Below are 25,853 nucleotides of genomic sequence, written 5' to 3'. Positions count from 1 at the left end.
ATGAACTACTCCATGCCTCAGAATAACTTTATTTACTGTCAATCACAGAAGAGCAAGAACTTTTGTTCACTACTGTATTCCCAGAACCAAAAACAAGGCTTGGCACACAGCAGTGCTAAAAAAAGAAAAAAAGAAAAAAAAAGTTAAAATTAAAACTATTATTGAAAGGATTAAGTGAGGTCATGTATGTTTTTAAAAAATCCCACAACTATTAGCTACAATATTGTTAGTCATTAAATGGGATAATAATTACTCCAGGAATTGTATTCTTCCAACAGGCTGGGGGCATCCTGAGTGCAGAGTTCAGGCTCTGGCAGAGCTCTGCATCTAAACGAAGACACTGTATAAAAATGGTTAACTAATAACATGCGACATTTACTGAGTGATTGTTATGGTGCCAGGCAGTCTATGTGACTTGTCTCATTCCATCCTCTCAACAAGCTATTATTAGAAAGGCATTTAGTATTCTCTCCCATTTTACAGATGAAAGAAACTAAAGCAGATATAGCTTCCCAAGCTGGTGAGCTGCAGAGCCAGAACTTGAACACATTAAGTCTGAAAGCAGAGTTAGTACCCTTTACTATAAGTTCCGTAATCTCATAACCAGCAAAAGTCATAGGTGAAAGCAACTTCGTGGACGGAAATCAATGGGGTCAGGGGTCAGCAGGAAGTGGCTACAGGACTCTAGCTTAGAGGTCACTAATGTGTCATAAGAGGATTGTGGGGGCGTTCCTAAAGATAGTTTGACCTAGTCTTCTCGATCGCATCTCAGTTAGTGGGACCGTAAAGTGACCAGAACATCTGGGGGAAAATAAAAGGCGGAAAGCCGTAAGAATCTACGGAGCCTCCCAGGGGGCAGCCATAATGGGAGGGAGCAGTGGCGCATGCGCGGCATCCGGGTTCTTGCGCTCGCGACTACGGCAGACGTGGCAAAAGGAGTGTCCCGCCCCGGAGCTTGGGGGAGGAACTTCCGGGTACGACGCTCCGGCCCTCTCGGAACCGGAAGTTGGGCCTGGGAGCCTTGACGTTAGGAACGGAGTCGAACCTGGATCTGGAGCCGGGTGAGGAGTGGCATCGGGAGGTTGGTGGGTAGGAAAGCAGGGGAGAGGCCGGGGTATCACTGGCTTGATCGGGGTCCGGTCTGAGAAGGAAGGGAGGAGCCTGGGGGCGGGGCACGGGGAGAGACCCTCACCTCACGCATCCACAATCCTGGATCAGTTCTAGACCCTCCCTTCTTTCCTCCCGGCCCAGATTCCGGCTCCCGCTTCCTGCGCCAAGCCTGTTGAAGGGCGCAAGACGCTCGATCTCCATGCTTAATGGACCAGCCCTCTCGTCGTGGCTGGAGAGGCTAGTTTGGCTTCTTGGTCTTGATCCCCGGCGCTCCCAGCCTCCACAAGCTCGACTACTTTCAGAGTTCTAGGAAGCTTGCCCCGCCCCCTGGGTTGTCACCCTCGGCTGTCTACCCAGAATGGAGTCCAGACTTGAGCCTTGCTCCAAACTCTTGGGTGTGAGATTATTTCCTGGAGAAGAAGCTTATTTCCTCCGCCCCCCGCCCCCACACTGACTTTAGGAAGGTACAGGGGAAGGGGTCATCTGTCAAGCTTAGTGTTGTGACCTGTGCAAGGTTAAGGGTTTGGAAGAACAGTTCTTGGGATGGCTGCAAGATTAAAGAATTTAAGTCCAGAAGCAGCTCGGCTTTTCAAGATGATCCTCTCTAGCAAATGGGAGAGGCCCATTGTTCTACTGCAGCAGCTGTGAACTCTCCTGCTTCTTGTGCCCCATCTGTCTATAGAGTAGTTGGAATGATCAGGCTGTTTAGATGTGATTAGATAGTGTTGTTTTTGGAAGGACCCGGGAAAGGCCCTCTAATTCATTCCTCTGTTGCTGGGCAAGATTGTAATAACTTCAGTGGTGGCCTAGATTCATGACAGGCATATAAGGAAAGCAGAAACAGAATAGTTGGAGAAGTTCATGGGATTTGGAATGCTCCTAGTTCCTCTGCTTGAAGGGTAGATGGATGATCTTTCTACATGAAATCTAACTTTGTCATTGATCCTTGGGCTGTTTTCCTAGGTTATTGTGAGAAGTTTTTGTGCCTGGCCTGCACTTGATAGAGTTTGGTACCTTGCTGGAGTTTTTGGGTGTCCTTTACATTTAATGATTTTAATGCTTCAGTTCTCAAATCCATACATTCTTTTGGTGGGAAGACTGGGAATGGAGTAACATTTGAATTATTGCAGTTCAGACAAAGAATTTCATTTCTCTAATCGGTTACTCTAAAATTTGTCTTTTGAGGAGGAAGGAATTTAGCTGATCTGTTTTATATGTGTAGCCTGAGTGATTAAAAATGGCTAGCACATTAGAGAGTATTCAGTGTTTGTTGAGTGAGTCCATGCTAGAGTGAATGAATGGGAGGTGGGAACATTGTTTCATTTACTTATAATATCACAGTAGTTCATCAGTGGCAGGACTCCTTGTGTGAGTAGACACTAGAAATCATTACCCCTGGGGAATGGAGGCTGTTTCTCCATTCCATTGGGCTTGTCTAAAGTTGAAATTTATACCCTCTTGGCAGTGAGAAAACATGGGGTTCACAGTAATAAATTTTTACTTTGAAGAGATAATCTGGCTACTGGCTGGGGCAGAAAATTACAAAGATCCTGTCGTAGTATGGGAACAATTAGGCTGATAACTGCCTGATAAGGTCAGTCCTTTTTTATGTCTACTTCCTACCCTGTATAGTTGATCTGTCTTTAGGAAATTGATTTTGACTAATTTCTCTCTTCTCTTTCATCTTTTAGGTGAGACCAAGTTGGGGATGCACTCATAATGAACGTCAACCAGTCAGCTCCACCTGTGCCGCCATTTGGGCAGCCCCAGCCTGTCTACACAGGGTATCATCAATCCAGCTATGGTGGGCAACCAGGGTCCACAGCCCCACCAACTCCCTATGGCGCCTACAATGGCCCAGTACCAGGCTATCAGCAAACACCTCTCCCAGGTGTGTTTCCAAGTTTCCTTTGAGCTAAGGAGAGGAATCAGTAGTGTTCAGGTCAGGTGGTATTGCCCTACCTAAGCTGCCTAGAGAGTTGGAGTGGCTGGGATTGAGGAACATGACTCTGGCTCTCAGTCACTGAGAACTTTGTGGGCAGTCTGCCCTTCCCTGTTTTTACATAAGTTCTGCCTTAAGACATCTAGTGGAAGCACATCTTCCAGTTTCAGTGGCAGTTCACTTCATGTGAATGTCACCCTGTACAGCCTCAACTGCCTGCTTTGCTTACAGCTGGATGGAAAGGTTGTGGTCACAGCTCCTCCAGAGCCTGTGACCAGGATTGAATATTTCCTGTTGACCTAAAGTCTCCCTGAAATCACTTATTCCTCGTATATATTGATAATGCCTCTCATTGGATTAATGGTTCTATCTATAAAATGACTCTATGACAGGGAAACTAATTCATGGGTAAAAAGTGTGGTGTTTGTGTGCTTCTCCTATCTTTCTGCTCATATCATTCTTTGCCTTTGCTTGAGTTTCATCTGCTTCTTAGATGCTCTGTAGTATCAGGGCAATAAGAGAAGACTAATCTGGTGCTGCTTTAGGATCAGTGTTTGGCTTTTACGTTACTTTTTCAAGAAGAGCAGCTGGTACTCTACAGATTGTCTGAATGGCTTTTTGGAAAATGGCTAACAGTGGATCTTTGGTTAGGCTAGCTGAAGACTTAGGGTACGCCAAACATTTTATGCTTTTTAGGATAGTAAATTCTATACAGGGATATGGGGAAAAGAGGGCACCAAGGGGGCATAAGTAAGATTTGGGAAATGAATGAAATATTACCATTTTAATTATAATTTTGAGAAAACAATTTGTAGTGGTGAGATTAGGTCTCAGATCTTTGGAAGAGCCTTATTCTGGATTGAGACTTTGGCTGGACAGAGTCCACCTCTGATCTCTCAAGTCCTGGCTTATCAGGATAGAGTTTGGCATTGCCCCAAGAGGAAGCTTTGTTATTGAATGGAAAACGTATCTGGTTCTGTGATAGCTAGTGAGCAGGTTCAGATTAATTAACTTGTAGGCAGGTTCTAAATTGTCTGATCTCTACTGAGGAACAGAGCAAAAGAAAAACAACTGTTTGAACAGAGGTCAGCAACATTTCCAAAGTGATGTGCCAACTTACTAATTCCCTGCATTTCGTGTGGGAAGGATGGTTGGGGATGGTATGCAGAAAGGATGGTTGGCGGGGGATAGTAGAAATAGCTTTGATGCATCTCTGATGGGCAAAAGGATGGAGTACAGCTTTTGAGAAGCTAAAGGTAGCAGCACTAATGGGAGGGCAAATCAGTTGTCTTGACTGAACCACTGGGCAGAATTTCCACACTGTTGAGAACACTTTCCTGAGCCATGTGATATTGGGAGCATCAACACTTAGAAGTGGATGAAAAGAAGATGGTTAAGATAATTAGAATATATGAAAAAGAGGCTGACAGAATGGTCTCCCCAAGAGGAGCCTTTCTTTACAATCTGGATCTGTGTATTACTTGATCATCTTCTGCATCAACTTTCTCATATGCTCTAAGTTTCTTAGTTCTGGAGTTGGATCTTTTCCTTAAAAGAGTTGGCTTTTTGGGGTGCCTAGCTGGCTAAGTTGGTGGAGCATGTTACTCTTGATCTTGGGGTTGTGAGTTTGAACCCCATGTTGGGTGTAGAGATTACTTAAAAATAAAACCTTTTTTTTTTTTTTTTTAAGAGTTGACTTTTTGTCTAGGGTAAGAACATTAGACTGACCTGGATTGAGTGGGAGTGGATGGTGATCACAGGAAGCCCCTACATTCTTGCAGTTCTGGTTACAGCTTCATCTGTAGTATATCTGTCTAGGAGAGTGGAGACACTCTGACTGGTCATCCATGTTCAGAATCTGTAACTAGAGTTGCATGTTCATGGTATCCTTTTCATTGCAAAGCTGTAGTATTGGGCCAGCGAAGGTCTGAGCTTATTTATCCTTGCTTTACATTCCTTGCTCAGGGCAGAGAAGAAAGTTATTTCTCAATCATTTAGTTTCTGTCCTTTACCCTCAGGTGTGTCAAGAGCCCCACCTTCTTCAGAGGCACCTCCAGCCTCAACAGCACAGGCCCCTTGTGGCCAGGCTGCATATGGCCAGTTTGGCCAAGGAGATGTACAGAATGGGCCAAGCTCCACTGTTCAGATGCAGAGGTATGTACTTGGGTCTACCTAAAACTGGTCTGATGAAGCTAGAAGAATTAGGAACAGATGAGGGCCTGTTTCCTCTTCTTTTTGCTTTGCCTTTCTCTTAGATCCTCTTTTCTCTTTCCTCACTTTTTTTAATTTTATTTTCATTTTTCCAGGTTACAGGTGCTGCTGTTGTCCACTCTGTAGATCATTAACGCATTAAGTTCTTTTGTGTATTTTTTCTTTTTCTGTAAACTTGAGTTTTTTCTTGACTAGACATATATCTTCAATAATAGTTGTAATCCTACCGAATCTATCATCGGGGAAACAGGAAAAAGGGATCTCAGATTTATGTCTCTTCTGACTTCTTCCTTTCCTCTCAGTCAGCAGTTAGTAGGACTTCTTGGTTAAGTTTGGGTGTGACCGGTAATGAAAGGAAAGATACTCAAAGAAAAACCACATAAATGATAAAAACTTTGGTGGTTCATGATCCAATAAACACCTGTCTTTGTATGGAAGTCCATTAAAGGAAGGCAGTCATCTCTGTTGGACTGTTGTTTATTTCTTGGTAAACAAAGAATAAAGTATAACTGTGAGTAGGGTGTGTGGTAATGAAAGAGTCACTTTCTGGCATTTTTATTAAGTGTCCAGAATATACATATTTAGCATAGGACAATAGCCTGGAGAAAGAGCCTGGGAAATGCTCCCTAACTTTGTATGTTGGTATAGGGAATTCATTCATTCATTAATCCACCCAAAAATATTTATTTTGTGTTATTGTGTGTTGACTGTTGTTCTAGTGGTTAGAGATAAAAGCAGTAAACAAAACAGACCAAATCTCTGCCCTGATGGAACTTAAAATCTAGTGGAGTACACAGACCATAACAAGTAGACAAATAGAAATAAGAAATAAAACAGAGTAAGGATACACAGAATGCCTGGTGAAGAGGTAGGGAGCTGTTTTAAATGCATTGCTCAAGGAAAGCCTCTCTGAAGTGATACTTGAAACCTCAGTGAAATGATGAAGGGAGCTATCTGAAGAAGGGAGAAGAGTGTCTTGGGTAGAGGGAACAAGTGTAAAGGCCCTGATGGAGAAATTAATTTGGCAGATGTGAGGAAGAGCAAGAAGGCCAGTGTGGCTAGAGCAGACTGGAGAGTGGAGGAGGTAAGATAGGAATATAGGCAAGAGCCATATCATGTAGTGCTTTGTAAGCCATAGTAAGAAGTGTAAATTTGGGTGCCTGGGTAGCTCAGGTGGTTAAGCGACTGCCTTTGGCTCAGGTCTTGATCCTGGAGTCCCGGGATCGAGTCCCGCCTCAGACTCCTTGCTCAGCGGGGAGTCGGCTTCTTCCTCTGACCCTCCCCCCGTCATGCTCTTCCTCTCTTATTCTCTCTCTCTCAAATAAATAAAATCTTGAAAAAAAGATTTAAGAAGTGTAAATTTGATTTTAGTTGCAGTGAGAAGCCTTTGGATTTATGTGTGCATTTGTTCATTTATGCAACGGATCTTTTCATTGTAATATAAAACACACAAAAAAACCATACAAAACAAATGTATGGCTTAATAAATTATCATAAAGGGAACCCCCTTGTAACTACAACCCAGATGAAGAAATAGAACTCTGCCACGCACCCCAGAAGAAGCCCCTTCTGCATGCCTCAATTCAGTCATAACTCTCTCCTTATCCCCTCAAATAATGATTATCCTAACTTACAGTAACCACTTTCTTGTGTTTTTAAAAACAGTTTACACCCAGGGTGCCTGGGTGGCCCAGTTGGTTAAGCAACTGCCTTCGGCTCAGGTCATGATGATCGAGTCCCAGGATCGAGCCCCGCATTGGGCTCCCTGCTCAGTGGGGAGTCTGCTTCTCCCTCTGACCCTCCCCCCTCTCATGCTCTTTCTCTCTCTCTCTCATTCTCTCTCTCAAATAAATAAATAAAATCTTTAAAAGAAAAAAATATAGTTTACACCCAAATGTACATCCCTAGGCCCCACGGTTTAATTTTGCCTATTTAAAAACAACAACAACAACAACTTGACGTGTCTTTTAAGTCTATAGGTTCCCCCTCTCTCTCTTTTTCTTTCTGTTTATCTGTTGAAGAATTGAAGCTGATTGACCTGAAGAGTTCCCCACAGACTGGAATCGCCTGGTTGCAAATTCATGTTATAGTTCAACGTGTTCCTCTTTTCTCTGTATTCTCTACCACTTGGCACCTGGATCCAGAGACTTGTTATCTTAATATCTTGGGGGTTTGTGTGTGTGTGTGTGTGTGTGTGTGTGTGTGTGTGTGTGTGTATGTGGTAGTAGTTTTGTGTTAGCAGTTGGTGTTTATTAATACATATATATATGAATTCGTTGGGTTTACAAAATGGGGATACTTTTTAATTCTTTTGTTTTTCATTTATTTGTTTCAATATCATTATTGACATTTCTCCTCATGTGTTATTTGGTTACCCCTTGTGCAATTCATTTACCTTTGTTTACCAGTTTATAAGGGAATGAATTGGTCCTCTCTTATCTACTGAAGATGACCAGTTCTCCCTTTTTTTTTGTTAAAGATTTATTTATCTATTTGAGAGTGTGTGGGTGAGTGAGGGGGAGGGGCAGAGGGAGAGAATCGCCAAGCAGACCCCCTGCTGAGCACAGAGCCTGACACTCGGAAATCATGACCTGAGCCGAAACCAAGAGCCAGATGCTCACCCCACTGAGCCACCCAGGCACCCCGTTTCTTCTTTTCTTGAGGCCATGGGGATGATAGAATATTGAAATATGCCATAATTTCTCATTTATTTTATCTCTTATATACACCAGTCTCAGTACAATAGTACTAACACTATCACAAATGTGATTACTAAAAACAGTATCTTTTTAAAAATTTGCATATACTGTCCTCATTCTCTAATAATTTTTTAAAAAATATTTACTTTTTAAAAAGAGGTGACTGATGGAATTAAGAGTAGAAGTAGGGAATCCTATTAGGAGGTTGTTGTAGTAGTTCAGGTTTAGGATGGTAGTGGTAGAGGTGCTGAGAAAGAGATTTGGGATAGGTAAGAGTCAATAGGATTGGATGTGAGATAAGAGAGAAAGAATAAGTCTGGGTATCTTTTAACCTGCTGGCTGAAGCCAACTGGATAAATTGTAGTGCCGTTCACTGAGGTGAGGTACATCTGAGGAGCAGATTATGGGGTGAATTGGAGGGTTTTCTTTTGTACATTATAGGTTTAAGAAGCTACTAGCTACCAAGTAGAGATATTGAATATGTAGTTGTATATACAAATCTGCAGGTGAGGAATGATGCCAGGACTAGAGATAAAAACTTGGGAGTCTTCAGCATAGAGATGTTATTCAATGGCATAGGACTGATTAGATGAAATCATTTAGAAAGTGATCACTGGGGGCGCTTGGGTGGCCCAGTTGTTGGGCGTCTGCCTTCTGCTTAGGTCATGATCCCAGGGTCCTGGGATCGAGCCTTGCATCGGGCTCCCTGCTCAGCGGGAAGCCTGCTTCTCCCTCTCCCGCTCCCCCTGCTCGTGTTCCCTCTCTCTGTCAAACAAATAAATAAAATATTAAAAAAAAGAAAGAAAGTGATCACTGACAGTAAAGAACAGAATTGAGGGGACGCCTGGGTGGCTCAGTTGGTTGAGCATCTGCCTTGAGCTCAGGTCATGATCCCAGGGTCCTGGGATCGAGTCCTGCCTCGGGCTCCTTGGTCAGCGGGGAGCCTGCTTCTCCCTCTGCCTGCCACTCCCCCTGCTTGTGTGCTCTCTCTCTCTCTCTGACAAGTAAATAAATAAAATCTTAAAAAAAAAAAGAGAATTGAGAACTGAGCCTTGGAGCTTACCAGCATTTTAAAAGGAGATCTGAGGAGGGGCCATGAAAAAACAATGAGAAAGAGTAGTAGTGAGATTGGAGATTAGCCAGGAGAGTGTGGCATCCTGAAACTAGGTGAAGAGAGTATTTCAGGAAGGTAAGAGAGTAATCAGCTGTGTTATTTGCCGCTGAAAGGTGAGACCAGGACTGAGAATTGGTCATTGTGTTGGGTGAGGTTCGGCATCATTAACAGATGTGGTTTCAGTGAGATATGAAGACAGCCATCTAGTTGGAGTGAGTCAAACAGTTTCACTTGGGTAGTAGATTAATATAAGCTGAAAACCCTTCTGCTACAAACATCTAGAAAGGAGAGAGGAAATAGAAGCAAAAAATGTTTTTCAAGCACATAATCAAGCTTAAAAAGAAAGAAACTGAAATCCTCAAGTGCCGGAGACCAAGTGGGAACTGAAAATCAGAGTGGTAAGTAGACACCATGGCTGCCTTTGGAGAGGGTGGGAATGATCGTTTTGAGAACTTGGGGACTTCAGTTGAAGGAGGTACTGGGGATGGGGGATGAGTCGTTGGGCTTTTCTGAGCTGAGGTTTGGTCTGGAGACCTTATTTATGAAGTCTAGACCTGGGCTGCACCTTCAGTGAACAGGTAGACTGGGAAAAAAAAATATGCACACTGGCACTGGGGGATATTAAGGAATCTTATTTCTTGTGGGTTGACTGTGGGTAAATGGTGGGAGAAATGTCTTAGGACTGCAAATGGACACAAGGGATCTTCTTGGGTAATGAAAATGTGCTAAAATTAGATTCTGGTGATGGTTGCAGAACTCTATAAATTTACTAAAACTCTGTACACTTAAAAGGAATGGATCTAATGATATGGAAATTGTATTTCAAAGCTTTTTAAAAAAATGTCATCTTGGGTGGCAATACCGTTGGAGTATCTTACAGAAGCAAATGTGAAACAACCACATTCCCTCAACTCAGGCTGTAAAGGATTCTCAGAGAGAGAGAAAAAAAAACAAATGATTAGACTAAATAGAGACTATTAGAGGAGAGCAGATCATGGACTAGGACCTGAAAGCATTAAGGGAATACAATTGTCAATGTAGAATTATGTACCTAGCTGAGAGAAAGCACAAATAAAGACATTTACAGACAGACTCAGAGTTTACCATGTATAGACCTTGGTTGAGAAAATTATCAAGTGATAGACTAAAGAAAAAAAGGAAAATAAACCCAGAAAGAAGGATCTTTAAAAAGAAAGGGAAATAGGAACTAAAGACGTAATGGTAGAGTATAGACCATTCTTTTGTAATGTTTGGCTAAAGGAGGAGCAAAAGCTTGAGGGTGGTATGAGGTTTTAGGGCAGTTTTATTTGGCTGGGTTTTTATTTTTTTAAAAGATTTTATTTATTTATTTGAGAGAGCGTGTGAGAGAGAGAGCACAAGCAGGAGGGAGGGTTGGAGGGAGAAGCAGACTCCTTGCTGAGCAGGGAGCCCAATGCGGGACTCAATCCCAGGACCCTGGGATCATGACCTGAGCAGAAGGCAGACGCTTCACTGATTGAGCCACCCAGGTTCCCTGGCTGGATTTTTAAAAACAACTTAAATGAGACACAACTCACATCCCATTCAGTTCACCCATTTAAAGTGTACAATTCAGTGGTTTTTAGTATATTCACAGATATGTGCAACCGTCACCACAGTTTGAGAACATTTTCATCACCTCAAGAAGAAACACCATATCCTTTAGCTCAGTAGCTACTATTATTTAGCTAGTCCTTCAATCCCCCTCAACCCTAAGCAACCACTATAGTAGTTTCCCTTTCCGCAGTCCATAAGCAGATGATCCTCTTTCTGATGTACTATCAGAGGGTCAATAGTAACTTCCTCACAAAGCCCTCATCATTCACTCCCTTTGTCTCATCACATAGGCATTTTATCATCTCACATTATCATGAGAAGAAGGATGAGTGTAGTACAATAAGATAGAACATATTAAAAAGCTCTTCAACTTAATAAATGATGAGAAAAGAACAAGTCAAAAAGCATAACAAGGGGCGCCTGGGTGGCTCAGTCGTTAAGCATCTGCCTTCAGCTCAGGTCATGATCCCAGGGTCCTGGGATCGAGCCCCACATCGGGCTCCCTGCTCTGCGGGAAGCCTGCTTCTCCCTCTCCCACTCCCTCTGCTTGTGTTTCCTCTCTCTCTGTCTCTCTCTCTGTCAAATAAATAAGTAAAATCTTAAAAAAAAAAAACAAGATTCTACTATGTATCCATCAAAGTGGCAAAATTAAAAAGTCTGATAGTCCCAAATATTGCTGAGGAAAAGGAGTAGTAGGAACTCTTATACGCTGGTGGTCAGATGCAAATTAGAACAACTACTTTGGGGAAATAATTTGGAATTATCTGTTAAAATTAAAGCTATACAACAATAAAAAAATTAAAAAAAATTAAAGCTATACATACCTTCTGATCTGGCAATTCACTCATAGATATATGCCTTAGAAAAATGCACATATATAGGGGCGCCTGGGTGGCTCAGTCGTTAAGCGTCTGCCTTCGGCTCAGGTCATGATCCCAGGGCCCTGGGATCAAGCCCCGCATCGGGCTCCCTGCTCGGCGGGAAGCCTGCTTCTCCCTCTCCCACTCCCCCTGCTTGTGTTCCCTCTCTCGCTGTGTCTCTCTCTGTCAAATAAATAAATAAAATCTTTAAAAAAAAATGCACATATATATAAACAAGTATATGAGTGTCCATAGCAACGTCATCTATAATATTAGAAAATTAGAAAAACTTAAATATCCATCTACATTAAAATACTTAAGTAAATTATGACATATTTATTTAGTGGAATAACATTTAGTGATGAAAGGCAGTGCAAGTATAGATGAATTTCATAATCGTGGTTGAACAAAAGAAGCCAAACCCAAGGAGTATGTATGATGTGATTCTACTTACAAAAGTTTAAAAAAGTGACAGAACTGAACTATGGTTTGTTGTTGTTTTAGAGAGAGAGGACGGAGGGAGGGACAGAGGGAGAGAATCTCTCTCTGCCTTGAGCAGGGCCTGACCCTGGCGCTCCATCTCAAAACCCTGAGATCATGATCTGAGCGGAAATCAAGAGTCAGATGCTTAACCAGCAGAGCCACCCAGGCGCCCCTGAACTATGTTGTTTTAAAGACAAGGAAATGATTATTAGGAAGTTAAGAAAGTAGTTACCTCTGGGAGAAGAAAGAGGGCTGTGATGGAGGAGAGGCACACAAGGCCTTTGGGTGCTAGTGTGTTCTATTTCTTTTTTTTTTTAATATTTTATTTATTTATTTGACAGAGAGAGACACAGCGAGAGAGGGAACACAAGCAGGGGGAGTGGGAGAGGGAGAAACAGGCTTCCCGCGGAGCAGGGAGCCCGATGTGGGGCTCGATCCCAGGACCCTGGGATCATGACCTGAGCCGAAGGCAGACGCTTAACGACTGAGCCACCCAGGCGCCCCTGTGTTCTATTTCTTGACTTGGTTTTTAGTTACATTGGTGTTTGTATAAGTATTGAATACATATTTGTTTTATGTATTATTTCTATTTCCATTATATTTTACAATTAAAAAGTAAAGTACATTGAACTAAGATCAGGTTTGGGCTCTAGTTGTAGCTTGGTTTTCTACTTATACTCTTCATGTCTTACTTTTCTATCTGCTCTGTCCTCATTTTGCTGTGAGGATTAAATTAAAGCACAAGAGATGCTTTGTAAGCTGTAAGGCTATTTACAGATAATATTACTAGGGCATGTGGTGGAGTAACAGTGGGTAGTTGATAGTATTATCCATATTAATGGAGTAGTAACCATGGAATATAATTATTCTGACAAGGGTTTATGAGCATTGGCCATGGAGCTAACAGTATGTTAGGTGGTATGGAAAACAAAAAATGCAAAGCCCAACAAAGAGCTTAGGGAGGTGTAAGGTTCACTAGCATAACACTCAGGAAATAGTAGTTGAATGAATGAATGAGTGAAAAGTGTTAAACTGCAACACTGATAGGAACTAACCAAATATAATAAAGTACAGGTTATTTCGTAGAGACAAAATAAGCAGAAAGGATAAATCAGAATTTCAGTGTAACTGACTGTTGTGAAGATTCATGCATGAAATCCCATGTGGAGCTTGTTACGTATAATAATCTATGTTGTCGATTTCTACAGTAATATCACCATAAAACACCAGTGCAGTTACTTGTTGATATGTAATGATACTGGAATGATTTTGTGTTTATATTTTAATGTGCCATCTAATACCGTAGGAATGTCCAGTGTAGCTGTCCGAGTAATGAGGCCTTTGCCAGGTAAACCCAGCTAGAAGGCTGTCTGGTTTATGTCCTGTGTCTCTAGCCCTCTTCTGGTAGAGTTGGCATCATCTTTCTGATTAGTACAGAATGTCAAACTCAGCTGACCTACTCTGCTCTTAACACCTTTGCCAGGATAAAGTAGTTAAGTACTTTGGTTTAAAAGTTAAACAGTCAAACTGCATTTGTGCGATCCCACATTTGTTAAGTGCCTGTTGTGTTAATGCTTCTGCACACCTTCCCTTTCAACTTCTTCAGGGCTTCTACTTAGAATACTGAGGTGGTTTGTTTGTTTGTTTGTTGAGGTGGTTTTTCAACAAAGGATTAAGTCAGAGGAGGCGATAATCTAGTATATATTTGAGGGTGCGTGGCATATGTTTGTGGAGTGAACCTAATAGAAAACAAGATTTGCCGTGAATAATCATAGTGTAGATCATCAGGAACACAATATATCTACAAGTATACAGAAGTACAAAGCCATAAAAGAGCCCAGGCTGACAGTAAGATGCTGTAGAACAGTACAGTTTCTTGTATGATGTGGAGCTCCTGCCAGCTTTGAAGAGTGTCCCAGCCTGCTTGTCACCTCCGCCTTCCTTGTCTTCACAGGTTTCCTGGGTCTCAGCCTTTTGGGTCAGTCCCACTGGCCCCTGTGGTCAGCCAGCCAACTGTGCTTCAGCCCTATGGCCCTCCCCCGACAAGTGCACAGGTGACTGCTCAGCTGGCCGGAATGCAGATCGGTGGTGCTGTGGCCCCAGCCCTTCCCCCTGTGGGGCTGGGCTATGGTGAGTAGCTATGATCACAGGAATGTTACTATCCCCTTCTTTTTAGAAGCATCAGACTCTGGGGTATACCTGCATCCCTTTTATGTCTGTGCTTCTGAGTGCCAGCAGATGGGACAATCATTCCTGCCCCTCTCATGTGGAAAGGGAGTGATTTACTGAATAAGAAGGCAGAATGACTAGGGATCTGACTCTACCTCTTCTAATTCTCAGGCCCACCAACATCGCTGGCCTCAGCCTCAGGAAGTTACCCCAACTCTGGTCTGTATGGCTCCTATCCTCAGGGCCAGGCTCCCCCTCTTAGCCAGGCCCAGGGTCATCTTGGGGCCCAGCCTCCCCAGCGATCTGCCCCACCACAGGCTTCTGGCTTCACATCTCCAGCATCAGGGGGTCCTCGGATGCCTTCAATGACCGGTCCACTCCTGCCTGGACAGGGTTTTGGGGGGCCCTCAGTGAGCCAGCCCAACCATGTGTCCTCACCTCCTCCTCAAGCTCTGCCTCCTGGCACCCAAATGACTGGGCCCCCAGGACCACCACCACCTATGCACTCCTCCCAGCAGCCAGGCTATCAGCTGCAACAAAATGGTGAGTTTTTCCCAAAGTCTGACTAGGAGCCAAAGGCTTCAGCTATTCAGGTGTTTTTGTTTGTTTGTTTGTTTGCTTGCTTTTAGTATTGCTAAGTGATGAACTAGATGGACAACTTCAGGGTGTTATTACTAGGATGTAGGGTTTATAAGACATTCTTTTTTCTTCTAGTTCAGATAGTGTGGTCTTTCTCTGAATGGTTATCACCTCATAATTCTATACTTACATGAGTCTAGTCATTTTCCTGGGGCCTTAAGAGATAGGGAGGAGATTTTGAATTTATCAACCTTGTGCCCTTGTCTCTCAGGTTCCTTTGGACCAGTCCGGGGCCCTCAGCCCAATTATGGAAGTCCCTACCCAGGAGCACCCACCTTTGGCAGTCAGCCTGGACCTCCTCAACCCCTGCCTCCTAAGCGCCTGGATCCTGATGCCATCCCAAGCCCTGTAAGTAGATACTTATGTGGTCCTAGGGAAGGAGTTTGTGGCTGGCAGATAAGTGAGTTAACCTAGATGAGATGTTTGCCTAGCATTTTCTGATTATTTTCCCTTTTCATTCATCCTGTAGTTGTAGAACCTAGATGTAATTTTTGACGCTTTGAACTGGAACCTGAGGCCCCAGAAATCTTTTGGGGGTACTTTTACTCCATAGCTGGGCAGGGAAGGAAGGGAAGCCAAGAGTGTTCAGTAGTGTCGGTAGAGCTTGGGGTTGAGTGCTGTGTTCCGTCACTATTGGACGTAGCATGGTAACCTCTGCCCTTGGAGTAGGAGCTGGATCCAGGTCTTGTCCTCTTAGATTTGGTAGGATGGCAGTCTTTTTAATTGGTAGAGCTGGTGGGAATTCTCTGATGGTAGGTGTTAAGAGAAGGAAAGCCTCATTGGTTTCTCTCTACCCCTAGTTGGACAGTGTTTTAGGAGGAAACCTCCAGTACTTTTGTTGGCTAGAATCCTGCTGTGTAGATGAGGAAAAGTGATCTACAGTTTATAAGGGCAATGTGGGGAAGCTGCTTTTCCCAGGAAGAGAGTGAATCTCACCCTTAGAGCCATCATCAGAAGGGCCTTCCTTATCCTAGTTGGATAGTTGGAATAGAAGTTGGGCCTTCCTTATCCTAGTTGGATAGTTGGAATAGAAGTTGGGCCTTCCTTATCCTAGTTGGATAGTTGGAATAGAAGTTGGGACCGTACTCCTAAGTGGGGGCTACTTTATAGTTCTGTCTACAACATTTGCTATGTCAATTACCTCACCATGCTTAGCCATTGTCATATTCCATTCTGTTCTCTTTCCTCTTCCTTTGGGGAATTACCATGGTGAAGGACCCTGTTGGCTAAGAGGAACCCTAGAGGATTAAGCAGCCTCTCCTTCAGGGAAAAGGAGAGTCTGGTCGGATGTGAAGAAAGGCTTCCTTAAGCACAGTCCTTAGATGGGAGGTTTGGCCTTTTGGAGGGAACATCCCTCTTCCTCTTTCTTAAGATTTCTCCCATTCAGCTCCTCCCTGTAAAACTCCTGCTTGCTTCCTGTTTTCCCCCTTACTTTCTACGTCATAGTCTGGCTGAGCCATTAAAGCCTCTGTGTTGGGCCATAGAGACTTGGAATTTCTGACCTAGAGAGGGCCTGATTTCAGCAGTATGAGCTGGGCTCCAGCTATTCATGTCTAACTCGTCAGGGTCAAGAGAAGTAACATCTGCTTCTTGTTCTTTTGTCTCCCTCCCTGTATTCCCCTGCTGCCTTTATTATTAAAACACTAAAAGCAACTCAATGAGCTGCCTCCTCAGCAGAAAACCAGGCACAGAATAGACCCTGATGCCATTCCTAGTCCAGTAAGTGCAGGGGGTGGTGTGTGTGTGCGTGTCATCCCTGTGTTAACGCCGCCCATGCACGCCTGTGACCTCATCTTCATCTCATCCACCATGCTCATCCCTCTCCGTCCTCCTCCCTCAGACCTTTAGACCCGCGCTTTTACAAACCAGAAGGCTGTGCATGTCTCAAGTCACCACGTAATGAAATGATAAGCTGTTAGCAGCGCCTTGGGTGTGGGGTGGTAGATCAGGCTCTCAGGGTGGGGCCAGGTGGCATGTTAAGCTTTGGTTTTAGTCCTGCTGGGGCCTCCAGGAGCCTGCATGTGACATCTGTTAGGACAGGACAAAGTGGAGTGGTAGGTTCTTCCCCTTTGGGATTGATCTGTCTATAGCTTGTGGAGAAACTTTGGGTAGGTGACTACTAATGGACAAGTTTGGGGTACTGGCATTTCTCACAGGGGAAGACACTGCTGCTTTGGGAAAGTGTGGGCCACTCTCTCATCGGGAGGGTCTGTTTGACTCTGATGTATTTCTAAGCTTCAGCTCTTTCTGCTATGGGATATGGAGTCTTATTCTCCCTTTACTTTTTCTGGTTTTACCAAACCATTTTAAAGTAACTGACCAAAGGTCATCAGCCTACACAAAGATCTGATTACCAACTTTGCAAAATTTTTCCCCCCCTTTGCTGGGTCTGTCAAAATTGTGGGGGACTGAGGATTGGGCTTGTAAGGATCGGGTACTTAATCCTCTTCTCCCATATTGACACACTGATGCTTACCTGAAAATAAGGTAGCATCTGCTTCTTCACCTTACCTGGTCATTTCTGTTTAATCCTCTCCTCACCCTGTCCTTTCGACTTTCATCGAGTGTAGAGTCATTCCAGGTAGATTCATTTTTACATGGTTACTGTTGTCTGTTTACCTGCTCTGACTCAGAATGTGTCTTGGTGAGAGGAGGGGGAGGGGAAGCTTGCTGGGGGAGGGAAACGGAATCTGATCATGTTGGAGGGTTTGTGGTGAGACCTGGAGCTTTCCTGGAGTGGGGGGAATAATGGGGTGGTCACCACAGGTTGGGGGTCAGGGCAGTTCATAAAGAAGCCCATTCTCGGTGTTGCCTGTCCAGCGTTTTGCTGCTGACTATAGAGTGGAAGATGGGTATTGTAGCATCTTATGTGATCTCCAGAAGGAGGGCAGACCAGGCGCATGAGGTATTCTTGGCAAATTACTAGTTTCCGTGCTGTAGCTCCAGCCTTTCTTTCTCCTGGCTCTCTAGGACTTGGTACTTCCCTTTCTTCTGTCACCTCACTCATTTCACTTCTTCTCTACAGATTCAGGTTATTGAGGATGACAGGAACAACCGGGGTTCAGAGCCATTTGTTACTGGAGTACGGGGACAGGTGCCACCCTTAGTCACCACCAACTTCCTGGTGAAAGACCAAGGTAAGAAGGGTATTAATTCCTCCCTGGAGGGCTTTTTCTCCTTATGGAAAAGCTTTTGTCAGTCTTTTTTTTTTTTTTTTTTAAGATTTATTTTATTTATTTGACAGAGAGAAGTGGGGGGAATGCGCACAGGGGGAGGGGCAGAGGGAGAGAATCTCAAGCAGACTCCGCCCAGTGTGGAGCCCAACGTGGGGCTCGACTGTGAGGTCATGACCTGCGCTGAAATCAAGAGTTGGTTGCTTAACCAACTGAGCCACCCAGGCACGCTACTTTTGTCAGTCTTTAATCAGAGACCAGTCCCTCCTTGGTCTCTAGGGGAAAAGCTGCCATCAGCTCTAGCATTTGTTGGGGTGGTGGGGTGGATCAGCAATGGAGAGTTGGTGTCTGGAGGGATTCTTTGATCTGACTCTGGTTTTCTACCTCTAGGGAATGCAAGTCCCCGATACATCCGATGCACATCCTATAATATCCCTTGCACATCTGACATGGCTAAGCAGGCTCAGGTGCCCCTGGCAGCTGTCATCAAGCCACTGGCAAGGCTGCCTCCAGAGGAGGTAAGTCAGGAAGGGACCTAGAGTATAATGAAAGGGAGGAAGAGAGAGGGAATAAGACTTCTTCCTAGAAATGATTTTGGCAGTCATAATGGAAGAAGTCTTGGTTGGGCGGGAAGGGAGAGTATCTTCAATAGCTTTCTATCCCAGGGCCCATGCCTGACAGGCATGGTTGGGATGAAGGGAAAAGCCCAAGAAATTGTTGGGTGGGAGCAGGATCCATATGGGAAACAAACTATGAAAAGAGGTAGGGCCAACTTATAGGGGAGGAGACCGGCCGAATGCAGAAGCCTCTCGTAGCATGGTCATCTCCAGATGATTACAGGTACATTATCCTGTTTTTCTTCTATACTGTCTATCATCCCAGGTAAGTTAAGGAATGTTAGGAGAGCATATAAGAAAAAAAGGTAGGTTAGGGTCCAGTAGTCCATCTCTTACCTGACTTGGGCCCTGATTTATCACCTCAATACCTGAAATCAGCATGCAAAGAGAGTGAGCTTGTCAGCTGCTCTGCCAGGCTTTGGCACGTTTATGCCTAGCTTATTGAATTTAGGGTGGATTTCTCTATAACTGGAAGCTCAAGACTCAGTTTACATCCTGCCTCTCTCTGTCTTGCTCTGTGTTTTTCTCTCTCCGGGTCTCAGTGGGGATGGTTAGACACTTGGCTTCTGATCTCTTATATGTAGGATGACATCTACTTGGGACATTGGTAGGCGTCACAGAAACCCAGGGATAGGGGAGGATCAGTGTTATAGATACTTGGCTGGGGAAGGAAGCAGAGTTAAGCTCCCTAGGGTATGATAAGAGTGAAGAGGATTGAAGATAGGGCCAGAAATGAGAATCCTAGGTAATCTTTGGCTTTCTTCTCTTATGCCTATGGCAGCCCCTGATTTGGTAGGGCCACTTACACAGTTCTTTTCTTTCAAAAAAGTGGAATTCTGGAGACGAGGAGTAAGAAGAGGGAACTATAGAATTTGGACCCTTAGGGACATTCCTGTGACCAGTACCCTCATCATTTATCTTCATCCCCCTTCACTGTCCTCCCCACTCTGGCAAAATATCTTAGCCATGCCCTCCTCCCTCCAGGTTGTTGCTCTTCATCTATTGCTACATGTCTCAACCCACTGTAGCTTTCCTCTGTCTGAGCCCCTCCCCTTTGCTCCTTAGGCTTCACCGTATGTCGTGGACCATGGGGAATCTGGCCCTTTGCGCTGCAATCGCTGCAAAGCATATATGTGTCCCTTCATGCAGTTCGTTGAGGGAGGGAGGCGCTTCCAGTGCTGCTTTTGCAGTTGTATCAATGATGGTATGTTCACAGTGGCTGGGATTGGGGGGATGTTCTTCTGTATTGCATCTTCATTGTTCTCTTTCTAGTGAGATAGGTGAGGTTCCTTTACTCAGGAACTGGGGAAGTAGGGCACAGATGGGTATGTGGGGCAGTAGAGTGAGCTCAGCCAGAGCCAGACTTACGAAGATTGAGAGTGGACATTCGAGTAATACTCTGTCATGCTCCCCACAGTTCCCCCCCAGTATTTTCAACATCTGGATCATACTGGCAAACGTGTGGATGCCTATGACCGTCCGGAGTTATCCCTGGGCTCGTATGAATTCTTGGCCACTGTAGATTACTGCAAGGTAAGGGAAATTAGCATGGGGAGGAGTGGTGGGTATCTTTTCATTGTCTCCTCTTTCACTCTCCCCTTTGATGTTGACCTCTCTCTAGTTAGTTAGCCTGCTTACCAATACTCCTCTCTCCCCAACGTTTCCTTCCTTTGCAGAACAATAAGTTCCCCAGCCCTCCTGCCTTCATCTTCATGATTGATGTCTCCTACAATGCCATCAGGAGTGGTCTTGTTAGGCTCCTCTGTGAGGAGCTCAAGTCACTGTTAGACTTTCTACCTAGGTGAGACTTACGGAGACAAGGTGCTTCCCTTGGATAATCGCTGGGGTGGGGGTGTTTCTGGGTTGTTGACTCAGTAGGTAGAGCTTGAGGTCATGAAGTTGGCTGGTGGAGAAGGTGGCAAGTATGGGTAACGATGTTACCTTCTACAGGGAGGGCGGAGCAGAAGAGTCAGCAATCCGTGTTGGCTTTGTCACCTATAATAAGGTGCTCCACTTCTACAATGTGAAGAGCTCCTTGGCCCAGCCACAGATGATGGTTGTATCTGATGTGGCCGACATGTTTGTGCCACTGCTGGATGGCTTCCTTGTCAATGTCAGTGAGTCTCGGGCAGTCATCACCAGGTAAGAGCCAGATTGTAGAGGTAAAGTGGGAGTGGGGCGGAAACAAGCACAGGAAGCCAGACAGTTGAGCAGAGGGGTCAGCAGATGGACAGGGACTGTGCCTCAGGAGTTTTCAATCTAGGGGCCACATGATTCTTCAGAGAATTAAGGACTGAGGAATCGAGTCTGGATAGCAATTTTGATTGCTTCCCATCACCTCTCTCTTCAGCTTATTGGATCAGATTCCTGAAATGTTTGCAGACACGAGGGAGACAGAGACAGTATTTGCCCCAGTTATCCAGGCTGGGATGGAGGCTCTAAAGGTACGGCTAGAACCCTGACAACTTCCTCTGCCTCACTTTCCTCTGACCGTCTTATACCCTGGGATATAACTCCTCTTTCTTTAGTGATTGAAGACTGTCCAGTGAGTCAGCATATCTGACATAACTGACACTGAATAAATGACGAGGGAAGGGTTGAATGAATAATAGCTGAATAAAGGAAAGAATGAACAAGTAGTCCTCTCTTTCCTAGGCTGCTGAGTGTGCAGGGAAGCTGTTTCTGTTCCATACCTCCCTGCCCATTGCAGAGGCCCCAGGGAAACTGAAGAACAGAGACGACAGGAAGTTGATCAACACAGACAAGGAGAAGGTGTGGGTTTGGGAGATGGGGGGAGGACTTTCCATGACAGAGGAAGGTGGTGATTCTTGCAATGCAATGCAATACTCTTAACTTGCTTGAAGAGGTACTGGGACTAGACACTCTGCTCTTTCACGTGTCAAGTCCATGACTGCCAGCTTTCTCCAGTGCTCCCACACATCTCTACCCCATTTCATCCCAAAGCCCGGGACAGATTTTTTTTTTTTTTAGAGAATGTTCTACTACTGTTGCAAATATCTATGAAGTAGATCTGAAGTCTTACATATATTTGAATATCCCATATTAAATATATAGTTCTCAAGTAGGGTAGAGCTGAGCTATTTGAATGTTTTATTCTGTTCTTCCCCAGACTCTGTTCCAGCCTCAGACAGGTGCCTATCAGACCCTGGCCAAAGAGTGTGTGGCCCAAGGCTGCTGTGTAGATCTCTTCCTCTTCCCTAACCAGTATGTGGATGTGGCCACACTCTCTGTTGTACCCCAGCTCACTGGTGGCTCTGTCTACAAATATGCTTGCTTTCAGGTAGGGCATGGGACTCTGGGTGGCAGGTGGAAACAGGACTAGAATGTCTGCCTACATGCAGAGCAGCTCTTTAGCTGCTGACTCATTAATAGGAATCCTGGTGGAGGAAAAAACCGTATAACATAAAGAAGAGAGCCATAAGGGTAGTGGTTAGGAGCATGGAGCTTGTAATCAGTTTTGGGTTGTTATTCTGGCCCTCCCAGAATACTAGCAATATGACCTAGGAGAAATTACTCAATTATTGCTTCTTTGTTTCTTCATCTGTAAAATGGGAATTTAATATTTCTTAATTAAGATTTTTCATCAGGATCAAGTCGTTATATGTAAAGTACTTAATGTGGTACTTGGCACATAGTAAATGCTTAAAAGCTATCATTGTCATTATCATTATTATTATCTTCACTGTTATTGTTATTATGACTCAGCAGCTTGTAGAATGGAGGGGATGCAGGGAGATAGTCACCAGGTTGTTATGTAGTCAGTGATGTGACTCTGGCCCTGGGGGGCTGCAGGTGGAGAATGACCAGGAACGGTTCCTGAGTGACCTGCGTCGGGATGTCCAGAAGGTTGTTGGCTTTGATGCTGTGATGCGCGTTCGGACAAGCACCGGTCAGTCCTGGTTGGAGAAGAGCAGGTTGGGGACTAAACCCGGGAGGGAGGCAAGTGGCACCTGTAATATCTGTAGCCCTGACCTTATCCATGTGGCCTCAGGTATCCGTGCTGTAGATTTCTTCGGGGCTTTCTACATGAGCAACACAACAGATGTGGAGCTAGCTGGGCTGGATGGGGACAAGACAGTGACTGTGGAGTTCAAGCATGACGATCGGCTCAATGAGGAGAGTGGAGCCCTCCTGCAGGTAGCAGGCGGGAGGCGGGGGCTGGGGAAGAAGTGTCAAATATCATTGTACTGGATATAAATAGGCTGCAGGGAAGAGGGTAGGAGGTAGGTGGAGAGGACTGGAAGAGGCCAGGGAAGGGATGGCTCCTGTCTTTCTTCTAGCTTAATAATACGGCAAAGGAGCAGTTTTTCAGAGGGCTTTGGGGAGGGAGGGGTATGAGTTCTCCCTTTCTCCCTTCCCCTAGTGTGCCCTGCTCTACACCAGCTGTGCAGGGCAGCGACGGCTCCGCATCCACAATCTGGCCCTGAACTGCTGCACCCAGCTGGCTGATCTGTATCGAAACTGTGAGACTGACACGCTCATCAACTACATGGCCAAGTTTGGTGAGGGTAGAGGCAGGGCGAAGTGGGATTGGGGCTGAAAGGTGGTTGTCAGTGATTCAGCATTCCCAGGTAGGTGTGGTGGCAGCAAAGCAGGTCAGTGGGGTGGCCAGCCAGTGACTGTGCTGTCTCCCTTTCCCATCCAGCATACCGGGGGGTGCTCAATAGCCCCGTGAAGACTGTCCGTGATACTCTCATCACTCAGTGCGCCCAGATCCTGGCCTGTTACAGAAAGAACTGTGCCAGCCCCTCCTCTGCGGGACAGGTGGGCAAGCACTGGAGGAATTGTTGGGACACATGTTTGCATTTGGGAGAGATTGCTCATGATCATTCACTTTATTTTGGTAACCCCTGCAGTTGATCCTTCCTGAGTGCATGAAGCTACTCCCAGTTTACCTGAACTGTGTGTTGAAGAGTGACGTCTTGCAGCCTGGAGCTGAAGTTACTACTGATGACCGTGCCTATGTCCGACAGCTGGTTACTTCCATGGATGTGGCTGAGACCAATGTCTTCTTTTATCCTCGGCTTCTACCATTGGTGCGACTGAGGGCTGGATGAGACATTGTGTGCTGAGAAAAGGGTATCATAGGAGGAAGGGAAGGGTTAATATTATCTGTGTCTGACACTAGTGAATTTGTTTTTAACCTGCATTATCTGATGTAATTTTCACACTGTAAAAGTCACTGAGAGATTGAGCTCTCTGAAATTTCGTTGGGGGGCGGCGTGCAGATGTGTCTTACAGTCTTTGGTAAATAACCTTTTGCCCCCTTTCTTTTGCCTAGACAAAGTCTCCCATTGAGAGTGCCACTGAACCACCAGCAGTTCGAGCATCTGAAGAACGTCTAAGCAATGGGGATATATATTTGCTGGAGAATGGGCTCAACCTTTTCCTGTGGGTGGGAGCAAGTGTCCAACAGGGTGTTGTCCAGAGCCTCTTCAGTGTCTCCTCCTTCAGTCAGATCACCAGTGGCTTGGTGAGGGCAGGGAGTCAAGGGGAATATGGGTGTGGAAATGCATTTTGTGATATGAGTGGGAACCAATAAAGTTTGTGTGCTAGTCCCCTTTAATAGCAGGGAACATTTGGAAAGGAGGGAGGGTGCTGTCATTATTCCCGGGCTTATTTCAGATGATGAATAAATCTGTGCTGGCCCATTTTTTTACTGGACTCAGAGTATCTTACCATAAGGATAAATGAATTTTGTGTTGCAGAGTGTTCTGCCGGTTCTGGATAATCCGCTGTCCAAGAAGGTGCGAGGCCTCATTGATAGCTTAAGGGCACAGAGATCACGGTACATGAAGGTAACACTGATCTAAACCCTGGATTTCTTAGCCTTGTCCTCTCCTGGAAAGGGGGATGAGAATAAGTGATTGGACAATGGGATTTTAGGGCATGTTTAATCCCTGCCTCATGACACTATTTTCTGGCCATAGCTTATCGTGGTGAAACAGGAGGACAAGCTGGAGATGCTGTTCAAGCACTTCCTGGTGGAAGACAAGAGCTTGAGCGGGGGAGCATCCTATGTGGACTTTCTGTGTCATATGCACAAGGAAATTCGGCAGCTACTGAGCTAGAGCAAGTGGGTAAATGGCATAGGGTGCCAGGCCAGCTTCCAGAAAGTACCCCAGGATGGCAGAGAAATTGGAACAGTTCCATATCTAAGTCGTTAGCTGACCTCAGTCTCTTTGGGGGGAGGGGGAGGTACAAGGAGACACCTTTCTGGGATCAAGTATCCTACCACTCTGTCATGTCCTGCTGATGAAAGGTGCCCCTATCCCCTCACATTACCCTCCTTTTCCTGCTAATCCTGTCGTAATGAATGTAGTTTCTCAGTTCACTGTATATGATTCGGTGTTGGGGGATTTGGAGGCACCCAGACTCTGGCAATATTATGTGTCCCCTTGGACCAGCCTCCAAGAAGAGAGGGGCAGGCAGGAAGGAGTGGGAATCCCAGGGTTACCATGGGGGAGAGGGGCTAATTCAGCTCAGTGTCATCAACAACTTCCTATATTAGGGATAAAACATACAGGTGCACAAGAGCTGGGGTATAGACCATAGATGGTGGAGAGAGAAGTGGTTGGTCAGTCCTTCTTGGGCCTGGAAGTCAGCAACCAAGTCAAAGTTAGGGAGAGTGGTTGATTAGCTTTTCTCTCTCCTGCAATGATCAGTGATCACTCAATGGATAGAGGCACATTATCAGAGATGAATGAGCCTGGGAAATGAGTTGCAAAGAATATTAGGACCTGGGAGAGGTACCAGCCTCTTTTCCAGCTGGAGAGGCTCCAACACTGGATGGTTGTGTAGGGAGCCTGGTCATCAACTTGCAATACCTCACAGAGCCAGCCCCTATCCCACTCTGAGCTCCCACTGGAAACACTGCTTCTCCAAGGTGGGAGTTGTTGGGGAGAGAGGCAGAGGCGGCTGGAGCTCTGTTCTCTCCTGCCGGGACACCACTCGAGCTTTGGTATTGACAGAGTGGCTGACAAGTTATCTTCCAACCTGAACTGGCTGGGGCAGGACAAGGGCTAGGCTTGATGGTGGCCAGGCTTGTCTGCTCCCAGCCTGGGATTCCCCTGCTCTGGACCTCTCATTTATCTTCATTGGTTTATTTTTCAATGCATCTTTAATTTGTAAAGAAATAAAATAAGATGTAACAATTAGCTTCATTTTTATTTGTGATTTACCGTTGTTCCCTCCATTCATTCCTGCTAGGCCTAGCACTTCCCTAGGAAGTGGCCGGCTG

At 45.1% G+C, this 25,853-nt stretch overlaps 1 protein-coding gene across 4 annotated transcripts; it reads left to right on the top strand.

Moving 5' to 3' along the window:
• The first annotated feature begins 921 nt into the window (after positions 1 to 921).
• Positions 922 to 25,770, top strand: SEC24C (SEC24 homolog C, COPII coat complex component). 4 transcript variants are annotated; one of them, XM_025850515.2, is made up of 23 exons: positions 922 to 1,061; positions 2,802 to 3,001; positions 5,071 to 5,206; positions 13,949 to 14,124; positions 14,335 to 14,706; positions 15,014 to 15,150; positions 17,828 to 17,939; positions 18,366 to 18,493; positions 19,658 to 19,796; positions 20,010 to 20,125; positions 20,269 to 20,393; positions 20,543 to 20,734; positions 20,943 to 21,036; positions 21,248 to 21,364; positions 21,723 to 21,893; positions 22,406 to 22,502; positions 22,605 to 22,750; positions 22,977 to 23,115; positions 23,259 to 23,377; positions 23,470 to 23,649; positions 23,895 to 24,086; positions 24,322 to 24,411; positions 24,544 to 25,770. In XM_025850515.2, the coding sequence occupies exons 2-23, from the start codon at positions 2,830 to 2,832 to the stop codon at positions 24,682 to 24,684; spliced, it is 3,291 nt and encodes a 1,096-aa protein (XP_025706300.2). In that variant the 5' UTR covers positions 922 to 1,061; positions 2,802 to 2,829; the 3' UTR covers positions 24,685 to 25,770. The 4 variants fall into 4 exon arrangements, with proteins under 4 accessions (XP_025706300.2, XP_073734898.1, XP_073734896.1 ...); XM_073878796.1 differs by adding an exon at positions 1,252 to 2,704 and having other exon boundaries at positions 997 to 1,061; positions 22,406 to 22,750; XM_073878797.1 differs by lacking the exon at positions 21,248 to 21,364.
• The last annotated feature ends 83 nt before the right edge of the window (positions 25,771 to 25,853 follow it).

The sequence above is a fragment of the Callorhinus ursinus genome, unplaced genomic scaffold (assembly GCF_003265705.2).
Source record: "Callorhinus ursinus isolate GAN/ISIS: 27379988/994484 unplaced genomic scaffold, GSC_fseal_2.0 scaffold31, whole genome shotgun sequence".
In the NCBI taxonomy this organism is placed as follows: Eukaryota; Metazoa; Chordata; class Mammalia; order Carnivora; family Otariidae; genus Callorhinus; species Callorhinus ursinus.
This window is presented reverse-complemented; position numbering and strand designations above follow the sequence as displayed.